This window comes from Macadamia integrifolia, unplaced genomic scaffold (assembly GCF_013358625.1).
Source record: "Macadamia integrifolia cultivar HAES 741 unplaced genomic scaffold, SCU_Mint_v3 scaffold1054, whole genome shotgun sequence".
NCBI classification, from domain to species: Eukaryota; Viridiplantae; Streptophyta; class Magnoliopsida; order Proteales; family Proteaceae; genus Macadamia; species Macadamia integrifolia.
Genome location: NW_024868068.1, coordinates 192,138 through 214,594, shown reverse-complemented (window position 1 = coordinate 214,594; position 22,457 = coordinate 192,138). Strand labels below are relative to the sequence as shown.

At 41.3% G+C, this 22,457-nt stretch overlaps 4 protein-coding genes across 4 annotated transcripts; 1 reads left to right on the top strand and 3 right to left on the bottom strand.

Moving 5' to 3' along the window:
* Window positions 1–5,483: 5,483 nt before the first annotated feature.
* LOC122062508 lies at window positions 5,484–9,027 on the bottom strand (the record flags this gene model as incomplete). Its single annotated transcript, XM_042626148.1, has 2 exons — window positions 7,069–9,027; window positions 5,484–6,912 (listed from the first exon to the last, which is right to left on the bottom strand). Coding segments are annotated over exons 1-2 (3,388 nt in total), but the record flags the coding sequence as incomplete, so codon positions are not given.
* A 52-nt stretch (window positions 9,028–9,079) lies between these two features.
* Window positions 9,080–11,290, bottom strand: LOC122062499. Its single transcript, XM_042626143.1, has 2 exons — window positions 9,455–11,290; window positions 9,080–9,361 (listed from the first exon to the last, which is right to left on the bottom strand). Exons 1-2 carry the CDS (start codon window positions 10,962–10,964, stop codon window positions 9,354–9,356), a joined length of 1,518 nt encoding a protein of 505 aa, XP_042482077.1. The 5' UTR covers window positions 10,965–11,290; the 3' UTR covers window positions 9,080–9,353.
* A 635-nt stretch (window positions 11,291–11,925) lies between these two features.
* LOC122062503 (beta-glucosidase 18-like) lies at window positions 11,926–13,721 on the top strand. The gene is made up of 4 exons (XM_042626145.1): window positions 11,926–12,018; window positions 12,138–12,213; window positions 12,309–12,383; window positions 13,464–13,721. The coding sequence occupies exons 1-4, from the start codon at window positions 12,016–12,018 to the stop codon at window positions 13,553–13,555; spliced, it is 246 nt and encodes an 81-aa protein (XP_042482079.1). The 5' UTR covers window positions 11,926–12,015; the 3' UTR covers window positions 13,556–13,721.
* Window positions 13,722–20,227: 6,506 nt separating this feature from the next.
* On the bottom strand, window positions 20,228–21,475 carry LOC122062506. Its single transcript, XM_042626147.1, has 2 exons — window positions 20,966–21,475; window positions 20,228–20,884 (listed from the first exon to the last, which is right to left on the bottom strand). The coding sequence occupies exons 1-2, from the start codon at window positions 21,473–21,475 to the stop codon at window positions 20,228–20,230; spliced, it is 1,167 nt and encodes a 388-aa protein (XP_042482081.1).
* Window positions 21,476–22,457: the final 982 nt, after the last annotated feature.

Genomic DNA, 22,457 nt, shown 5'->3' with positions numbered 1-22,457 from the left:
ATATTCCAAAAATATTTTTTCACTAAAATATATGCATTTAATTGATGTGTTTAGGTTCTTGAATCCGATAATGTATGATGATTACCCACCTGAAGTGCATCAAATAGTGGGTTCAAGGTTACCAACCTTTTCATTAGATGATAAGGAAAAATTAAAAAGCAAGTTGGATTTCATCAGAATTAACCATTATACAACTCTATACGTACAAGACTGCTTGTTCTCTCAATGCAACTTTAGTACTTCTCAAGGGGGTTCCTTTGTACAAATCACAAGGGAAAGAGATGGGATTCCTATTGGAAATCCGGTAAAAAAAAAATTTGAATATATATATTTCTATTAACTATTGATTTTCCGCTATATTTTTCTCAAAAATTTTGGATTAATTACCTCCCCCCCCCCTTTCTTCCAGACAGCAATCCCGGGATTTTATGTGGTTCCTTATGGCATGGAGAAGATCATTATGTACATCAAAGAAAGATATAACAACACTTCGATGTTCATCACAGAAAATGGTATGACTTTAGAGATTGAGAATGCTCAATTATGAATCATCTCCTCAAAATTATATGAATTTGTAAATATAGATGTATGCATTTGATGATGTACTAGAACTGATATATGCCTTGCAGGATTTTCACAGGCAAGCAATAAATATGTTCCAATGAAAGATTCGCTCAATGATAGAGCGAGGATAGAGTACCTAACTTGCTACCTTGCTTCTTTTACTAAAGCCATGAGGTATTTTAAGAACATACATAGATTTACACTGCGTACCTAATAGAGGGCGGACCTAGGAGCAATGGTGAGGTTGTTCCATTGCGGTTGAGCGGTCATGGGTTCAAGTTAGAAAACAACCTCTTTGCGAAGCAGGGATAAGATTGAGTTCATAATGACCCTCCCCAGACCCTGTAGTGGCGCGTGCCTTGTGCACTAGATATTCCCTATATATATAACTGTACCTTGCACAACTAAAACACACCCAACACACACATCATTTGTCATATATATGAGTTGTAAGGTTAGTTTGAGATTTGTAGTTTATGAAAGCATATTTATACATAGGGGTTGTTTATATTTTCAGGCATGGTGCTGATGTGTGAGGTTATTTCATCTGGTCTCTTCTTGACAACTTTGAATGGCTATATGGGTATACTTTACGGTTTGCGATTTACTATGTGGATTATAATACATTAGAGAGAACGCCAAAACTATCTGCATTTTGGTACAAGCAATTTCTTAATGGAGTGAAGATATTAAAACAAAAAGCAAGTCCCAGAAGACCAATGCATCTACCTTCGTAGTCATATGTTCTATTCAACTATTTTATTTGTGTTTTATATATTGTTGTATTACAAATGGGTCTGTCTTAGGTGCACGCTTGGTCCAATGGTAAAGATAAGAATATTGTGACATGATGATCAAGCGGTTAAAATAGTCTATTGACATCCTTGGAGAATACTTTTATATATATATATATATATATCTCGTTATTTTGTCATCTTGCAGTTACTTTTGATATTATAACATTGAATTCCATTTAAAAATTTTGAATAACGTTTTGTAACTCAAATATTCAGGAAAATGATATATTTACAAATTTACAAACACACTCTTTGATTTGTAGCCCACCAGAATGACAACTGCTTTTCCAAATTTATATACAAGCAAAATGATCACATGTAATGATCAACTCTTCAAAATAAAGAGGTCAAGAATTCAACTCTCCTCGGGCTACTTATCCGGAAAAAGGAAAAAAAAGAAGGACCACATGTTGATCCTTGCTATGGGCTCATGTTTAGGTTTTCAGGCCCAATTTGCTTTTTCTCAATAAAGCTTTTTCCATATTATATACAAGCAAATTAACCACATGTTAAATGGATCCAGCTCCTCTACCGCTCGGTGTACTATGTAGCGCACATCCAATGGCTAGGCACACCCAAGAATGCAACCCAAGGTGCTCTGGCTGTCCGATGTGCATAGCATAGTACACCACGCCGTAGAGGATCCGCACGCTATGCTAAACAGGGAGTGTGACAAAAATCATGAGTAATGTAGTGCCACGCACTAGTCCACCTACCAAGTGTCACTATTTTATTGGTTGTACACCTGTACCATTAATAAGGATCGGTGTTGGATCAAGATCGATACAGATCCCAATAATGATATTCACCTGGAGTAAGTCTTCAAGAAGTATTCAAACCTCGCAAATGAGTGTTTTTTTTTTTTTTTTTTTTCACTTTTTGTTCCTAAAAAACAAAAACAGACCATAAGTGCACCAAACACTTTATTCCTTTTATTCATTCCAACAGAACGAAAAAACTCCAAAAACATTTTTTTTTAGAACGATACCAAATGGAGCTTAAGAAGTCAACTAAGAAAAATTGGTACAAAGTCAAGAGAAAAGATTCATGACCATCGAATAGCAAAGATAGGTGCATGGTTCATTATGAGTTGATCCCATATACAAAGGCCTGGAATGGATTTTGAAAGAAGGTACCACGATCTAAGCACATGGCATAACTCGTTTCTTCAGTCTTTTTCACCACATCAGGGCTATGTGAGTCAAACCCACTTCTTCGACGTCCCTCTTACTAATGACTGAACAAATATGAGCCTGCCTTACATATATTCAAGGTTTGGCCATTTTGATAATGGGATTCTTAAGAAGTACACTAGCCAAAGGAAAATAGACCAGGCAGTTGTCATAATGGTTTTAAAACTTGGAACAGAATTGACATAATCAACTTGGAATGGATGGGGAGGTGATTCTGATTAACCTGATTCTATGTGTACTAATTTTGATCGAATTAGACCAAGCTCAGGAAGGTAAGATTTATTCCATTTAAGATGATTTGAATAGGAATATTGTCGAAAATTGATCCATGTGGGCCCAGTCCAGCCCTATGTAGAGCTAGTCAAGTGTCACATGAGTTGCAAGCTCATTTTCCTTTAGGCCCATGTTTTTTAGAAGGGAGTTTGGAGCAGGAATGTCTGACTACTTGGTCCCACATGTAGGTGGGGTTAAAGGCAGGGAAAGTTAAGTTGGAGGAAAGTTGAACTTTTTCACCCCAACTTTGTTTGGTTAGCACATAGGTGTGAGAGAGAGAACAGATGAATGAAGAAAAAGAATCATTAATTGCAATGACTTCCCACCCCACAAAGTCCCACCAATTTGGTAGGACTTTGAAAGGGAATGGGGTGAAAGCCACATTAGTAGATAGGAAAGCTCATATTCCAATGTTGTCTAGAGTATTTCCCACCCCATTATATTCAAACACATGACTTTACCATGCTTTTGGAAAAATAAGTACAACTCTCTCACCCCTTAAATCCTACCTCATCAAAACCCCTTCTAAACAAACGGGCTCTTAGCGAGTTGTAGAAAATGAATAGATATTTGGGAAGTGTATAGTACAGTTAAGAGAAAAAAGCGATTTTGAAGAGACTAAGAGACAGAGTTGTTTGAGAAAGACAGTAGAAGTTTTGAAGATTTCTTAGAAAAGAAGTGCACAATTTATGCATGAGATTTTATCTAACATTTGGGCAATTCCTGAGGGCATTTTCTGCTATCCCTTATGTTCTTCATCAAGTGTTATGTCGTTATTCTATCATTCTTGTTGTAAATCTCAAGTTTTGGGCAACTTGAGAAAGAGAAATAATGTATTTCTTATTTGATTTTAGTGGATTCCTCCTGAAGTTACCTCGTGAATTTTCCCTTATGAAGGTTTTCCATATTAAATCTAGTGTTGTGTTGCTTGTGACTATTTGTTTATATTTTTGTGTTTTTAGTATTTGCATATACATTTTTCTTTTCTACTATATGCACTGTGTTGCATGTTTATTCTGTAAACTATCGTTATATATCTTTGATTCACTTTCAAAACCTTCTTCGGTTCACTCCCCCTTCTCCCCCTCCCCCATACCCCACACCTTAAAAAAAAAAAAAAGCAAGAAAAGGGCAACTATTCCTCATTCCTGATATTTGATATGCAATGTCGGATATCCGATATCCAATAGTCAATATCTTATATCCATTCTTAAGTTTTTAAATCTTATGGGACACAGTTTTACTTCACCACCTACTCACTTCATCTTAAGGTTCATAAACCCTTACAAGATTTTAGTATCTTTTTCAAAAACCCATCCTAATACCTCATGCGTGCATTTAAAAAATCCATGGAAAATAGATTCTCATTCATCGTGGTCTTAGGAGAACTTGGTCAACTTTAATTCTCATGAAAACCAAAACTTTCATTGCTTGTTTGTTGGACTTTTATTTTTGCTTGGATCAGATTCAATATAGGATAAAACCAGAACCGAAGACACTCATATCTGGTCCGGTCCTGTCCGGTCTGGGTTGATTTAGAATTTTGAGTGATTATACCAACTAATCCTCAACAGATAACAGATAATGAACACATCATCATCTACAGAGGAAGCAAAGTGCCAAAAATAACTACCATTCAAAAAGTTCCTGTTCAGCTTGTGATTATACACGTGGCATGACTTTTGTTTAAGGTTTCCATCCATTTTTAACTGTGGGCCGTCCATCGTGCAGATCGATCACTTGATGGGCCCACCCAACATCTTTGTGACCTTGACACTCCAACCAACAGGCATCTTCTTTTGCCCCACAAAGATGTTCGATGCTCCCAACTCTAACCTGTAATGGCAATAATGGCATCATCAACGCCATTATTTTCCACCTTAAACCTCGCTATCCAAGACCCAATTAAGGTCTCGAGATGGGTTTGCCTACTAACCTTCCGAGCTGATGAAAGTAAACTAAAAGCTAGAGTGTTATGGAGACTATTAAGTTCAAGTTGTCACTATTTTTTGCTAGAAGATCAGAAATTTTATTAAAAAGAGAAAAAAGAATAAAAATGATTAAAAAAAGCTCAAAAAATTAAGAAGGGAGTCCACTTTCGGCAATGCCATCAGCAGAGGCTCACAACCTCTATTTGTAAAATCTAAACCGAGGCACTGCTTCATCAATGTGGAGCTTATTGGAGAGCAATGATCCATGTGGCCAACCCCATTTAGCTGAGATCCTCCTGACTTGCTGGGTTGTGTCTTTTTCCTTTTACTTTCATATTTCATCTTTCACATCTTACTTTTTTTTTTTTGCTAGAAATCAAAATTGTATTAAAATGGAGAATAAAAAAGATATCAGGGTACAGCAAGAAAAAACCAAAGCAAAAGAAAGAACCCCACCTTCGGCATTGCCATCAGCAGGGACCTCCAAAGCTATCTACAGAATCTAAATCTTGGTTTGGAGAAAGAATCCCATCTAATCTCCTCAATAATATGAGTAGGAAATTCCTCCATGGTTTCAGATAATCCTGTTTTTGCAGCTGATTTTGCGAGGTAATCCGCAATAGGATTGGCTTCCCTGTAGCAATGAGAAATCTTCCAGGATATAGAATTGAGGTAGTGCTGTAAAGAGAGCCACTCTTGCAGGGCAAACCAAGGGAGAGACTTGCCTTGAACAGCGGTGACTACTGCGACAGAGTCAGATTCAATCCACAAGTTTGTAATCCTTTGACCCATTGCATGGCGGATACCATGAAGAAAAGTCATGAATTCTGCATAGTAGTTCGTACTGATGCCAAAGAAATGCTTGAAGGAGAATATAACTTTCCCATTGGAATCACGAATGACACCCCCTCCTCCTGCACGACCAGGGTTTCCCATGGAACTACCATCAATGTTTATCTTTGACCAGGCGAGTGGAGGCTTGCACCAAATGACTTCAAGAATGGAAGGAGGGTCGCCTGGAACTGCATGTAACCCTAGTTTCCTGCAGCAAAGAAGATCAGCAGTAGTCCGAATGACCCCTTTTAAGTTGAGATTAGACTCCTTGAGCGTTCTCAATATTTTCATGAATAGCAGAGAGGCATCCGTACTCTTACCACCATGCCATCGATGATTCCTTTCTTGCCAAATAGTGTCGGTCACTATAATCAAACCAGCCGCCCAAGGATCCTTTACCGACAAAATTCTTCGCTTTCGTTTCCACCAGGATATCAAATCAGCAATGGAGGATTGATCCTTCCAATGAAAACCAAAACAGCTGAAGAAATTTTCCCAAAGGACCCGAGAAACACTACAATTTAAGAAGAGATGGGGTAGAGTCTCAGCATGAAGACCGCACATGATGCATTTGGAGGCTAAAGAGATGCCTTTTTTCCTAATGATATCATCAGTAGTAAGCTTCTGGTGACACAGACGCCAGCCAAAAATTGACTGACGAGGAGAGAGGCCTTTCATCCAGACCAGCTCATGCCAAGGAACCTTGGGATTTCGGCGGCGAATATCATTCCAGGCTGAGAAAGTACTGAACTGACCAGAGGTAGAGAGGGTCCAAATACATGTATCTTTTATGTTACCTCTAGGGATATTGATAGTTGAAGCAGCGAGAAAAAAATCTTGAAGAAGAGAAGATGAAACCGTGGGGAAGTTCCACTCATTATTGTCAATAAAGGCCGCAACTGTCATGGAGGAAGATGCAAACAACTCATCTCTCAAACCTGCCTTTTGTTGAAAAGATTCAGAGTCAACCCATCTATCTTTCCAGCAGTTTATGGAGACCCCATTACCCACCACCCATCGCTCTTTGCTAGAGACAAGAGACCACATTCTTCGAAGGCCTGGCCAAATGGTGGAAGATTTATACCCTTTCTTAAGCTCCCCATTTTTCTTCAAAAATCGAGCATTAATAATGCTGGACAGGGCTGATGTAGAGTGTCTTATATTCCATACCTGCTTACAGAGAAAAGCTTTATTGACATCCCTTAGACGCCTAATTCCCAGCCCTCCTTCTTGTTTAGGCTTGCAGATTGAGTCCCAACTAACTGTAACTCCTTTGGCTGTTTCAGGATCGCCACTCCAAATGAAATTCCTCATCCATCTCTCCATGATGTTCAGTAAAGAGCTAGGCCACCAGTATACAGAGAAGTTGTGGGACGGCATACCAGAAATAACAGATCGAACCAGCTCCACCCTACCAGCCATGGAGAGGAGCTTTCCTTTCCAACCAGCCATCCTTCCTTTAATTTTATCCATCACCGGGAGGAGAGGTTCCCGAGTGACTCTACCCTTGAAAATTTCCACTCCCAGATATTTTGTAGGGAACTTGCAGATGGAGATTCCAAGGGTATCAGAGATGAGTTGCTTTCTATCAAGAGACATCTTCCCCAAAAAAAGTTTACTTTTGTTGAGATTGATTTGTTGACCAGAAAACTGCTGATACTTTGTAAGGAAGTCATGGAAATGTCTGACATATTTGATGGAGCCATTTAAAAAGAAGAAAATATCGTCTGCAAAGAGGAGAAAACCTGGCATTTGGACACCACGAGGACCCTTGATGGCTTGAAGTTTCTTGTCTTGAAGCATAAGGCGGATTCCCCTACACAGGACCTCCTCGGCAAGGATAAATAAAAGAGGTGAGATGGGGTCACCCTGACGCAGGCCTCGCTCAACACCAAAGAATCCAACCGGACCTCCATTGAGCAACACTGAAATTCTGGATGTACGAAGAATTTGATGCAACCAATCAATCCAAGTATCAGGGAAGCCAAACTTTTTCAAGACCTTGAAAAGAAAGCTCCAAGATATAGTGTCAAAGGCTTTCTGGATATCAATTTTTATCCCCATACCTCCACCTCTTGTACCCTCAAACATGAGATTAGCTAACTCTGAAGCGAGGCTGATATTAGTCTGAATAACCTTGCCCTTCTGAAAGGCGCCTTGCTCTTCTGAAATGAGCTTAGGGAGGAGAGAAGAGAGTCTTGTAGCCATAACCTTGGACAAAATTTTACAGAAAAAGTTTTGCATGCAAATCGGCCTAAACTTGTCCAGAGAAGTCGCACCTTCCATTTTCGGGATGAGAACCAAGAAGCTATTATTGATACCTTTAGGAAGGGTTCCAGAGCTGAAAAAATTCTTCACAGCACGGCAAACATCAAAACCAATTAGCTCCCAACAATGTCTGAAGAACGCACCAGAGTAACCGTCTGGGCCTGGAGAACTATCAGGGTCCAGGTCCCAAATTGCATTCTTGATCTCTTGATCATTTGGGATGGCTTCCAATCCTCTAACGTCCATCTCGTCAAGGATATGGGGAATGCAGTCCAATAGCGATCCATGGTCAAGGGTGGGGCTGGCTTTATAGATAGCTTTATAGTACTCCTCAACATGAATAGCCAAATCATCCATGCTTGATGTAATTGTACCATCAGTTTTTTTAAGAGAGCGAATCGAGTTCTTCACCCTTCTGATTTTCGCAGATAAGTGGAAAAATCTAGAGTTTCGGTCTCCTTGAGAGAGCCATCTATTTCTTGCTTTTTCTGCCCATAGCTTTTCATGGACAAGGAGAGCTTTCAAGTATCTGGATTTAGCATCAGCTTCCAAATTAAAAAGATGGTCATCAATACCATAGGAATCTATCTGAGATTGAATTTGCTGAAGATCATCTTTTGCAGCTTTTAATTCCGCATCTAGGTTTGGGAACACTGATCTTGCCCAACTTCTGAGAATAGGCTTGAGGCGTTTCAGCTTAAGAGCAAGAGAAAAAATAGGATAGCCATCCACAGGTTCACTCCAGGATTTATTGACCACATCCATAAATTCCTCATGGTCCATCCAAAATCGTTGGATGCGAAAGGGGCAATTTGCAGGTTTCATCATTGAATCCGAGGTAATGCACAGGGGGGAATGGTCAGAAGAAAACCACTGCATCACCTCCTGGGTACAGTCATGAAAGTGGTTTATCCATTCTTCATTACAAAAAGACCTGTCCAGAATTGCCAAAACATTCCCACGCTTCCTGTTATTCGTCCAAGTAAATTTATGCCCTTGAGAAGGAACTGAAATCAGGTTGCAAGCGTCCACAGCCGCATTGAACTCAGACGCAGACCCAAGATTAAAGGCGCCCGGACCCTTTTTTTCGAACGAAAAAAGGGAGGCATTGAAGTCACCTGTAACTAGCCAAGGAGAGGAGCCAATTGGAGTCGCTGCAAGAGCCATCCATAGCTCTCTTCTAGAAGCTCGGAAACAACTCGCATGTACAAAAGTTATGTAAATAGAATTGTTTCTCCAATTTATACACAGTGAAATAAACTGGTCAGACATGGAAATAATAGTTGGTTTGGTGAGAGTCCTCTTCCAAATGACCCATAGGTTTGGGTTTTTACCAGTGCGAATATTATGAATAAAGCATGCATCATATCCCAGTTTATTAAAAAATAAAGAAGGGAAAGCAGCTACCTCCACCATTGGTTCAGCTAGACAAACCACATCAGGGTGCTTGTCTAGGAGAATATTGCTGAGAGTTGCACGACCAGCAGCCTTCTTCATCCCTCTGATATTCCAGAAGAGGGCACGCATCATAGACATTTGGAAGAGGCAATACGGTCAGACTTTCTAGTCTGCTCCACAGTGAACAATTGTTTTCCTTTTTTTCTTGAAACTGTTTCCATGCCGTGGCATTGTTCCTTCTGGAGGGCAGCAGCATCAATGGCGCCAACTTCCGGGTAGTGGAGGGTGAGATGACCATTATCCATAGCACTTGAAGTAATGGAATTTATCACATGATCACTGTGGACAGAGAGTTGACAAGAGCCAGTAATCAGAACTGGATTAGCCGCACAACCTGGAGAAACCAGAATGCCATGTTCTGGAATTGAGTTAGTCTCAGTGGTTTGGTTCACCATATTGGGTTTGTTTGACCCGTGTAAAGGAACCGAACCATCTCTGTTGCATGGGTCATCCAATCGATCTGCAATTGGATTATTCCTCAAATTGGCTGAGGAAGATCCTTCAAAAATAGGTAACTCAATAGCTAAAATCCCCTCTTGCGTATCCAAGTTTCCATACAAAGCTGGATCACAATTATGGGAGATGGTTGGCAATTTTGAATTTGAATTCTTTCCTATTGAGGGCTCACCACCATTTCTGCCGGAAATCTCCATACCAGCCGCCCCCAAAGACGACTTCTCCACCCAAACAGCCCCAACAACACCACAAGCATCATCCTTGTCTTTGCGTGCGGCATCGGCGATGCGTTTCTCTTTACAGTTTTGGATGGTATGACCAAGTTTTTTACAAAAACCACACTTTCCCAAAGCGTCTTCATATATGATTTTTTGTTTGAACCAAAAAAGATCACCTGTTCCAGGTTGTCGCCGTTCAACCTGGATTTCTTCCAACCTCTGCACTGAAGTATCCATCTCCACGAGGACACGAGCAAAGTTCCCTATGGATGCATTTCGTGTTCTTTTATCAATGTCCAGGGGGCGCCCCACGGCTTTTGCCATGGAAAGGAGGATCCGCTCGTGCCAATATTCGAAGGGGAGTCCAGGAAATCGAATCCAGACAAGCTTAGAAATAGGAGAGTTATCATGGATATTAAAATCCGGCTTCCACCGCTGGAAGCGAATAAACTGCCGTCCGATCTTGATAGGACTTTGTTTCCAGATGTTTGTCATGTCTTTCTCAGCCTCAAATTGGAATAAAGTGAAGCCTAATCCCATAGGTTTTATAAAAACCTTCTCTTTAAGTTTCCAAGAATTCACAGCTTCCTTCCGAACTTCATCCAAAGAAATAAACCTAAAATTTATTCTGGCCACCAAAGCAAAGCGATATCGGAGAAGACGTTCCTCATAGGCATCTTGGGGAATCACGATTTTAGTGAGATTTCCGGCATGAATAGGGTCAGGTAGGTCGGCAACATCAGGGAGAACGCCTCCAACCGCCTTAGAGAATGATTTCTTAGGGAGGGAAGAAAGGCCAGTATTGCAAACATCCACAATAGGCACAGCAGGTGCAGGCGTGCAACCTGTTCCAAAAGATAGGCGGGGCTGCAGGAAATCCGTAATGAGCCTCTGCTTTGCTCGATCAGGCGGGCGGCCTCCGGCCAGAAACCCAATCTCCTCCACCGTAGAGTTTCTCTCTCCACTTACCATTGTTTTCCTCAATCCACAGTTCGGCCGGTTTGAAAAGGGTGATTGGAGATACTGTCCGATCTCCCCCTCTTGAAATCAAAACGAAACTGAGAAATCTCCCTCACCCTTCGGACGCCGTGAGAACTTCAGATCTGCCCGGATCTGCTCGGATCTGCTCGGATCTGCTAGTATCTGCTCAGATCTGCACTTCTTCTTCTTCTTCTTCTTCTTCTTCTTCTTCTTCTCTTCTTCTCTTCTTCTCTTCTTCTACCTTGAGCGGCGTGAACGGCAGAGCTTACAACGGCGTGAACGGCGGAGCTTGCAGTAACGTGAACTGTGGAGCTTGCAGCGGCGACGGTGGAACGACAAAGAAAGAGAGAGAGCTTGCCGCAACGTCAACAAAACGAGAGCTTGCAGTGGCGTGAAACGACGGAGTCACTTTCCTTCCATAAGAACCAGGGGTTTCTAACCACACTCTTGCAGCGCTTTGTGATCATATCAGATCTGTTGAGCTTCCTTTAGTGGATATGAAAAATAGACATGTCTAGACTCTGACTAAATCTGGTATCTTTTCTTTCACATCTTACTTTTTATCTTGCATTCTACATCTTTCCTTTGTCATGTTCTATTTTCATTTCTCATCTCTTCCCCTCCCTCTTCTCTATTTAAATATTCAGTTTTCTTTATTTTTGTTTTTGGTTTTTTTTTTTTGTTTTTTGAATTTTGTCACCATTAAGAATCACTTTCCTTTGCCGTTCATTGATCAGATCAAGGAGAAATTAGCAGGCTAAAGCCATTTCTGTTTCTTAGATGGCTATTCAGGTTATAATCAAGTCGCTGTGTGTCCTAAAGATCAAGAGAAAACCACTTTTACCTGGGTAAAATTGCATACATTATGGCCCTCTCCAGACCCATGGTAGTAAGAGCCTCGTGCTCTGATACATAATTCTTATTACTAGAGAAAGAAAAGGAAAATTGTTGACTGATAGAAAACCGTTTATCATTTCATTTTTATGGAAAAATCGTGGATGGAGGCACTGGAGATGTTGCAGATGATCACTACCATCGGTACATGGTAAAATCTACATCACAAAATCCTGCTCAAACCTAGATAATTACTGAAAATAGGTTTTCCTTCACTTCCAACTCAGGCATGTAAAAAAATTCACTTTGTAACCATGAATTATCAAATAGGAAGATGCAGAGTTGATGCATTCCTTAGGTGTAAATTCTTATAGATTCTCCATTTCATGGTCCAGAATCCTCCCAAGTAAGTTATTGCACTAGTTCCTTTTTTTATTCTTATCACTAAAGAATAAGAATTTTACATGAAGCTAGACTCTTAAACACGTATCTCAATTTCAGGAGGTAGATTTGGAGAAGTTGATTCCATTGGAATCGAATTTTACAACAGGCTGATAGACGCAATCTTGCTCAAAGGTTAAATATTAAACTCTTTCTTATTAAATAAGATAACCACCAAATACTTTCATTAAAAATAATTCCTTCCACAAACAGGTATACACGCTTGTAAATTCGATCATATCTACACCACTAATCTTTGTTTTGAAACCACAAAAATTCAGCCCTAAATTTTTTCCCCTGTTTACCTCTATGAAAGTTAAATTGAAATAAATGTATGCCTAAAGATGTCTATATATAGGTGTGTCAATTCTGGGCCCACCCAGTTAGTCCGACTAGGAAAACCTGAAATCAGCCTGGACCATTCATTAAATGTACGCTGGACTCAAACCTGAATTGAATAATATTTGACCGTTCCTAGTGCAAGGGTCCAGTCCAATAATCGCCTGATCGGAACGACCACCTAAGAGCCTGTTTAAGGCCGTTAAGTTCAGAGATTAATGTCTCAGTAGTCCCTCTAAGGCCTATTTAGAGCCATTTAGAGATAAATGGCTTAGTGACCCACTTAGACCGATTAAAGGTCAGTACCCAATCGATCATTTATATATGGAACCGTACCTAGCCCATAGTAAGTTTAGGAATGATAATAAAACGAGTATAGATACATACGGTAATTAAATGAACTAGATGATAATAAAACTTTTAAAAAATTCAGCATAATAAAGCGTGTACCCAATCGATCACTTTTTTTTTTCAAACAAAGTAAATTCAGTAATATGTATTATATGTTTAATTTGTCATTATACATGTATAATATAATATACTTTAAAAATACATTTATTTTCATATCTATGGGATTACATGGTAAAATATAATTTTTTTTAATAAAACGTTTGGATACGTGTATCCACTAACTATGGACTAGCCTTGAGGATCACTTACTTAAACGGCCTAGTCACGATGAGAGATCTAGTAGTAGGAGGCCAATTGGGTTTGACTAAAAGCAGCCCAAACCGACCGATTGACACCCCTATCTATACATAGACTGGTAAAAACACACCTGCCACATATATACACAAATAATTGATCAAATGGGTGGGTATCAGGGATGCATTAACTTTAATAACATAAACTTATATTTATTTTGTGTTGAACCAGGAATACAACCATTTGTCACACTGAACCATTATGATATTCCTCAAGAACTTGAAGACCGATATGGGTTATGGTTGAGTCCACAAATACAGTAGGTCTTCCCTTATATTTTATTTCTTGTAATTCATTTAGTAGTACTTTTGATATTACATGTTTGTTATCAGTAATCCTATTATATATGACACAATGTAGGATATGTAGAAGTTTAATCAAGGCATGAACAATACATTACTATAGGTGGTTATGTATATTTGCACCTAACACACACATCAACTTCTCTTCTTTGTTACAATTGTCAATGCCCCCATTAAAACCCACCATCAACTTCTCTTCTTTGTTACAATTGTCAATGCCCTCCATCAACTTCTCTTCGTTTCAATTGTCAATGCCCTCCATTAAAACCCACCATCTCCCTCGCACTCTCGGGAGTGATAGTAATTGCTCTTTAGATTAATAGTATGGTAGTCCCATCTCTCTCTCTCATATGTTGGGTGATTTTTTTTTTTTTTAACGAGTATTTAAGCCTTTGATATGACTACTTCTACGAGTCTATATTGACCCCACAACCATATAGATCAAGTCATTATCAGAATTAAATGAGAAACATTAAACTTTCACTGAAAGTAGTAAAGATCCCTAAACACCTCCATATGAATGACCTAAAGGAGGTAAGAGTAGTCAAATTCAGAACCACACGCTTCTTAAGGCAAAGGACCCTTGCCAACTCCACTACCTCATTGCATGGGTTTCATGTGACTGTTTATTTAGCATGCCTATGCACAGTTGCATATAAAAGCCATTGAGAAGTAACTGGTTAAGACATTTGAACTATGGAAAAAAGAACCTTGCCTACTTACTTGAATCTATGCCCAAATACAGGCAGACACAAAAAGACCACACAAATCATTTGTTATATGGGTTGTGTGGTTGGTTTGAGATTTGCAGTTTATGAATCTATTTACGTATAGGTGGTTATGTATATTTGCAAGCATGGTGCTGAAGTGAGAGGTTATTTCATATGGTCTCTTTTGGACAACTTTGAATGGTTATATGGGTATACTTTGCGGTTTGGGATTTACTTTGTGGATTATAATACATTAGAGAGAACACCGAAACTATCTGCACTTTGGTGCAAGAAATTTCTTAATGGAGTGAAGATATTAAAACAGAAAAGCAAATGAAGGAAGAGTTGGAAGACCTCTGCATCTACCTTATAGCCACATGTGCTATTCAACTATTAGAGTTGTGTTCTGTATATTGTTGTATTACATATGGGTCAGTCGTTGCAGGTATGTTTGATCAACATATGTCAGTGATCTTTGATTGGCCAGGTAGTAAAGTAGGTATCTCTTTTGTCCATGCAAGTTCTTTTAAAAATATGCGTATGCAGTTGTTATTAGATCTGGAGTTGTCGATATCTTCTTTGGTTCCTTGGTCTGTGATGGGGGATTTCAATGCGACCCTGCTCTCTCATGAGAAAAGAGGTCCTGGTAAGTTTAATCTTGGATCGGCTGCTGAATTCCAGGCAATGATTGATGTGTGTGAATTGCTCTCTATCCCTTCTCAAGGAAAGAAATTCACTTGGACTAACAATCATCGAAGGGGTCATGCAGTTGCAGTGTTAGATCGGAATTTTTGTAATGAGAAGTGGATAGACGTGTTTAGAAATGTGAAGCAATGTGTATTGTTGTCTTCGGTATCAGATCATGCCCCTCTATTTGTTGTCTCTGATGTTGTTCAAAGGCCTACAAATATCCCCTTCAGATTCCATAGCTTTTGGATGGAAAATGATCAATTTATCTCCGTGGTTGAGGAAGCTTGGAAAACTCAGATAGTAGGTGATCCAATTGTCGTTCTGGCACAGAAATTAAAGCAGGTCAAGGAGAATTTAAAGGTTTGGTCAAGGAGAATTGCTATAGGGAAGCCAATTCAGTGGCGGATTTTTTGTCAAAATCAGCCGCTCGTTTTGAAGTGTCAGAGCCGATTTCAATTTGGCCAACTCTGGTTCAGATGGAATTAGACATGGATGCATTAGGTCAGCCTAGGTCCAGATTCACCTAGGAATTTTTCCAATTTTTTTGTTTTTGGTGGAGTTGGGTAGTTGCTTATTTCTGTTGGTGGCAATGCCGAAGGTGGAATTAATGCTTCTCCCTCTCTTTTTTTTTTCGCTAAAAGGTCATGTATATTAACAAGAAATGGAAATTTTACAATGAACCCAAAATACTGGGAAAAAATATAAGAAAATTGAAACTACCAAAGAAGTCCCGAAAACTCTTCCCCACCTTCGGCATTGCCATCAGTAGGGAGGAGGACCAGGCATCAAGAAGATAGAGACACCCTAGTAGAATCTATAATGCGAATTGCCCATCGCATCATCCCAAAAATACTGTAATATCTCCAAAGGCCAGATCAAAGTTGTGGAAGATTCCTCCTTCTTGGCAGCCGTATTTGCTAGAAACTTTGCTATGGGATTAGCTTCCCGATAGCAATGAGTAATTTTCCAGCAAATACTCTTCAAGAAAGAGAGAAGAGAGGCCCACCTTTGCCACACAAACCACGGCACCAGACCCTGTTGCACCATCATAACCACTGATACTGAATCACATTCGATCCACAGAGACTTACAATTCATCTCCCTCGCTCTTTCTATACCTTCAATCAATGCATAAAATTGGAAGCTAGATGCATTTCCTAAGAAGGAGCTGTAGTACAAGACCATCTGCGCAGTACTGTCCCTTATAATTCCACCGGCCCTTGCTCTTCCTTGTTTGCCCAGAGACGAACCATCACAATTTAATTTCCACCATCCTTCAACTGGTGGCAGCCAAAATATCTCCCGCACTCCCTTAACATGCCTTTTTGGGCCCATTATATTCAGCCTGTAGCACCGTTGCAGATCCAAGCGCGATTTTATTCTATCACGCTTTCTCGGACCACGCCTTTGTACCTCATCCATGATGCCTTTGACAATCTGAGTAAAGAAGCGTCTTACCCCCTGAATCTCCTCAATTTCCTCTCCATCCAAATGAAAAATGGAATTAGAATCAAACCCGCCATCCACATCTGAGACAGACCTACAGTGCTAGAGGTTGGAGTCCACCACTGAACTAGTTCTGCCAAATCTGCCCACTGCATTTGCCAACGAAACCCAAAAGCCTCAGCGAAGGAACTCCATACAAAGACAGCACCCTCACACTCCCAAAAAAGATGAGGCTGTGACTCCTCCGCCTTGTTACAAATCTCACATCTGGAGACAAGGGGAACCCCTTTCCTTTTCACCTTGTCATCACAGGGCAGTTTACCATGCATAAGCTTCCAACCAAAAACCGATTGACGAGGAAGTAGGTCAGCCCCCCACACAACCTTCGCCTAGCTCTCCTTTGGTTTTCTTTTCCTTAGAGCCTCCCAAGCTGATTTGGTGGTGAAATTTTCTAACGAAGAGTGGGACCAGTAACATTTATCTTTCTGCTCCAACGGTAATGAGATATTTTTTATCTCCCTGATAATACCGTTTAAGAAATCCAAAGAGGCTCGAGGGAGAGACCACTGGCCATCCACAATAAATTCTGCTACTTTACATGAATTATTATGGAAATGAGAGGGAGGGAGGGGAGATTGCTCTGCAATTGACAAAGGGCCCATCCATCTATCATGCCAAAAAAGAATATCCTCACCATTCCCCACCATCCAGCGCTCAGAAGAAGAGACAAACTTCCACATCTTTGAGATGCCTTTTAAAACCGAGGACGACTTATACCCCTTCTTGAGGTCACCACCATCGTCCATGAACCTTGCTCTCAAGAACTTGCTAAAAGTTGTCTCTTCATGTTTCATTTGCCACACAAGTTTACTAAGTCTCACACAATTCACCTCCCTGAGTCTTCTGATTCCTAGGCCCCCTTCAGACATGGGTCTACACACGTCCTCCCACCTAACCGATATTTTCTTCACTGTATCAATCTCCCCTGACCACAGGAAGTTTTGGATCCATCGCTCCACTACTTTTATCACCGACTCAGGCCACCAATAAACTGAAAAGTTATGGATAGGCATACCTGAGATGACAGACCGAATCAGTTCAGCCCTACCTGCCATGGACATCAGTTTGCCCTTCCAACCCTGCAAACAAGCTTGATCTTGTCCATCAAGGGGAGAAGCCTATTTTTTTTGACAGCGCCTTTAAAAATTTCCACCCCAAGATACTTCGTAGGCAACACACAAATTGGGATTCCAATCAAGTCCATGATAAACCTCTTCCAGTGGGGGGCAACTTTGCCAAAGAAAATTTTGCTCTTGTCCAGATTGAACTTTTGACCTGAGTAAAGTTGATATTTGTGGAGGAAGTCACGCAGACATTTAACATGTTTGGCAGCGGCGTTTATGAATATAAAAATGTCATCCACAAAGAGCAGATGACTAGGAACCACATTCCCTCTCGGCCCAGGGAGAGCCTTTATTTTCCCCACCAATAAACCATTCAAACCCCTACAAAGAACTTCCTCTGCTAGGATAAATAGCATAGGGAAATTGGATCTCCTTTCCTCAAACCCCGCTCCACACCGAAGTAGCCTACTGGACCACCATTAAACAAAATAGAAATTCTAGATGAAATCAAAATCTCATGAATCCAACTCAACCATACCTCCGAGAAACCAAACTTCTTCAACACTGCAAAGAGGAAGTCCCATGACAGTGAGTCGTAGGCCTTTTGCACATCCACCTTAATCCCCATACCACCGCCCCTAACAGAGGTGTGTAATAAGTTTTCCAGCTCCGATGCCAAGCCAATGTTTTCTGAAATTATCTTGCCCCTTTGGAACGCCCCTTGTTCTTCTGACACCAAGCGAGGGAGGAGACAGGAAAGCTGCTCAGCCATTATTTTTGACAGCACCTCACAAAAGAAGTTTGCCATACAGATGGGGCGAAACTTATCCAAGGTTGCTGCCCCTTCCACCTTAGGGATTAAAGTCACCCAACTATTGTTCACCCCATTGGGTAGCTTACCATCTCTGAAAAAGGCACGCACAGCCTCACAAAAATCGACGCTGACAATTTCTCAACACTTCTTAAAGAAGGCTCCAAGGAAACCGTCAAGGTCCAGCGAGCTCTCTGGATCCAGACTCCAAACCACCCTCTTTATTTCGTCCATCTCAGGGATAACTTCTAAAGCCAATGAGTCTTCTCTATTCACCTCCTGGGGGATGACTTGAAGTAGTTCCAAATAAGTTTCACATTGATCGGCCTTATGGAAGTCCTGAAAATAATTCGAGATATATTCTGCCAATTGACCCTGCTCTGAAACCACCGATCCATCTTGTTTCTTCAACGATCGACTGCAGTTTTTGGCACGTCACACCTTCACTAATAAATGGAAAAACTTTGAATTTCTGTCACCTAATTTAGCCCACTTACAACGGGCTTTCTCTGCCTAAAGTTTCTCATGTAATTCCACAGCTTTCAAGAGCTTTGTTTTTGCCTCTGCTTCCTTAGAAAACAATTCATCCGTCATACCAACCTGGTCAATGGACCGCTGCACCTCCACCACCACATCAGTAGCTTCCTTCAGGGCCAAATCAGCATTTGGAAATGTTTGTCTTGCCCACCCCTTAAGCGCACCCTTCACAGCCTTTAATTTCTGGACCAGCCTTCCAATTGGGCCCCCCCTTACGTCCCTACGCCACACCTCCCTCACGAGCTCCTCAAAAGACCCGTCATCCACCCAAAACTGATGAAAGCAGAAAGGGGCATTCCTAGGCTTAGGGGCTGCCGTTAAAGAGAGTAAAATAGGTGCATGGTCCCACACTGACCGATGGAGGACCTGTTGATGCAATCACCAAAAACATCTAACCAACGAGCATTGAAGAAACTTCTATCGAGCACTGCTGCCACATGACCTGTACGTCTATTATTCGTCCAGGTGAATTTTGGTCCCTGAGAAGGGGTTTTGATCAATTCACATGCATCCACCATCACCTAAAACTCCGCCGCCACACCCACATTAAATCTACCTGGACCCCGCTTCTCATGGGAGGAGAGCGTGGCATTAAAATCACCAATGACTGCCCATGGAAGGGAAGAGGAGGCTAATGCAACCAAATCCATCCATAAATTCCGACGCTCAGCCCTAAAGCAAGAGGCATGAATCATAGACACCAACACCACCTGACCATTACATTCTAGAGAGATTGAGATCAGCTGCTCCGAGGACTGAACGACCACCGGGCGCATTAAGGAATTTTTCCAAATAATCCAAAGATTAGGAACGTTGTCGCGACGAGAATTATGAATTAATTCTGCCCTGAAGCCAAGGCGATCAAAAAGGGCATAAGGGAAGGATAGAGAGTCCACCATGGGTTCCACTATGCAGACCACCTCTGGGGTGAGGTCACGCAAAAATTTTTGCAACGCTCTAGCAGACGCTGCCTTCTTAACTCCCCTGATATTCCAAAAAAATATCCTCATAGGAATCAATTTTTCTGTTTAGCATTATCAGACCTCGAGGTCTGACCACCACCTTGCTTCGATTTTCCCCTTTTATCCACTATCTCATTCCCTTTTTCTGCCAATGCCGCCACTTTCTCCACAACCAGAGCCCCCATCCTAGCCATCTCCCTTCTACTCAAAGTAGCAGTCGATGAAGACACGGGCACTACGTTGTCGTTGGAACGGCCACCTTTACTCGCCAACCCACCACGTGAGCTCCCTAAAGCTGTCCCTGACCTTTTGGGTCTCGATGAAACTCTCACAACACCCTGAGTCACCACGGCTCAGTCGTCCTCAGGTGGCATCACGGCTGGTTCATCGTTAGAGTGAATCCCAGTCTGGTTTGGTTCTCCTCCATCAACCGCATCAAGTTGGTCTGGGTCCGATTCCATCTCTGAACCTAAATCTGAACCATACCGATCCACATCATCCTCAGTCGAATCTGAGTCATCATCATTCGAAGAATCCGCATTGGATTCCTCTCCTTCCTGCGCCAACTCCTTTGGAACGGTTTCCATGCCACCCGCCTCCTTATCCTGTGATAATATTTGCTTACCCGAATTGGTGCGGGAAGGATTGTGATTTGAAGCAATCAAATCAATTAGGATCTCTCCCCTCTCCATAGAAGGAAACCGAGAGGAACTAATGGTGGTAGGCACGGTTTCAATCCCTCCCCCTTCAGCATTTTGAAACTGCTGCTGAACATTTGAATTTTTTGGCATTAAATCATGTTCAAATCTTTCCATAGAAGTATCATTTCGACCCAGTGAGTCACCCCTACCTGAGTCGACTCTATCTTCTTCATACACCGCTCCAGGAAGGCCCGCCTTTTCCAGAGAATTCTGCTTCTCATCATGAGCCTTCTTTTCACGGCATGCATGCACTTGATGCCCCAACTTTTTGCAGAAGTCGTATTGCCCCAGAGAGTCCTCATAGAGCACCTACTGCTTAAACCAGAATAATTTCTTAGTTCCAGGTTGCCTACGTTCGACCTGGATTTCATCAAGCCTTGGCGCCCCCACCTCCATCTCAACAAGGACTCGGGCATAGTTCCCATATAAAACATTTTTGGTGCAGTGATCAAGTGCAATTGGCCGCCCTGACGCCTTGGTCATCGTCAATAGAACCTTCTCATGCCAATATTCTAATGGCAGATCAGGAAACCGCACCCAAACTAGGGCCTTGTTGATTTGTTTTTCATGGATACTAAAATCCGGATGCCATCGCTGAAAGCGAACATACTGGCTTCCAACCTTTACAGGGCTTCGCCTCCACATCAGAGCCATATCCCCTTCAGAATCGAACTGGAAGATGGTGAAACCTTTTCCCATCGGCACCATCTTCACCTTTCCTTTCAATTTCCAAATCTCCCTGGCTTCTTTGCGAAAGTCATCCAGTGAGATAAAATGAAAATTGATACGACCGATCAGGGCAAATTTGTACTTGTGGAAGTGATCCTCATACTCCCCCTGAGCTATAATCACTTTCGTTGAGTTTCCGGCATGAACGGGCTCAGGTAGATCATCCACCATTGGTAAAACTGTATCTACTGTCTTGGCAAATGATTTTTGAGCAGGGTGATTCCCACTCTGTATCCCTTAGTCCAAAGCAAGCTCTTCCGAACCAACAATGGAGGCATATGATTTCCTTGCCACCCCTGTAATGGCCGCAGAACCACTTCCCCCCTCCTCCATAATGTCTCCAATGGACACTGCCGGCACCGAGGAAGGGAGGGCCTTCCAAAAATCAGTCAGTCGGAGTTGTCTTCCCGTATCCTGTACTAGTCCACCTCCAGGGTCATCGCCAGGACTTCCTTCCGCCATGACCCACACGCACTACCAGTCTAACTAATAGATCAGCTATAGGCAGCTTTCAATCGCTACCTTCCTTTCCTTCTCCCTCTCTTCTTTTTGTGAGAGTTAGGTATTTCTCCCTCCCTCATCTGATGTACTATATTTGTTCTTTTTTCTTCTCTTTCTTCTTTTTCTTCCTTTAATATACATGAATTTTTAGCGAAAAAAATGTATTACATATTGGTCTATTTGAGAGTAACCGAACCAGTTTAGATGCCTTCATTATTTAGTCATCTTATGGTTACTTTTGAGGTTAGGATTGTCAATTTGATTAAGTTTTGAATCTCCTTTTGTAACTCAAAACAATTTGGAAAAAGGTATATTTTTTTAGGTCTTTAAAGTACCAATACTTGATCCCTAGTTCCCAAGGTACAATATAAGTTTGAACATTGAAGCATCCAAGGGCATTGGTATATCTGGAAAAGGGTATATTTGAAACTTTACAAACACACTCTCCAAAAACCGTGTTACTCTTTCTTCCTCCTCGCCGATTCTAACAAACATTCCCCTAACAACTCCACTGCAAGGTAATCGTCTTCCCAAATGTCTTTGTAGGTACTTAGCTTAAGGTTTGCTATCTCTAAATATTTTAGCTAGTCAATGAAGACCATTTTGTTGGGGACATGCCCACACTCCTATAATTGATTTTGATAATAACAAA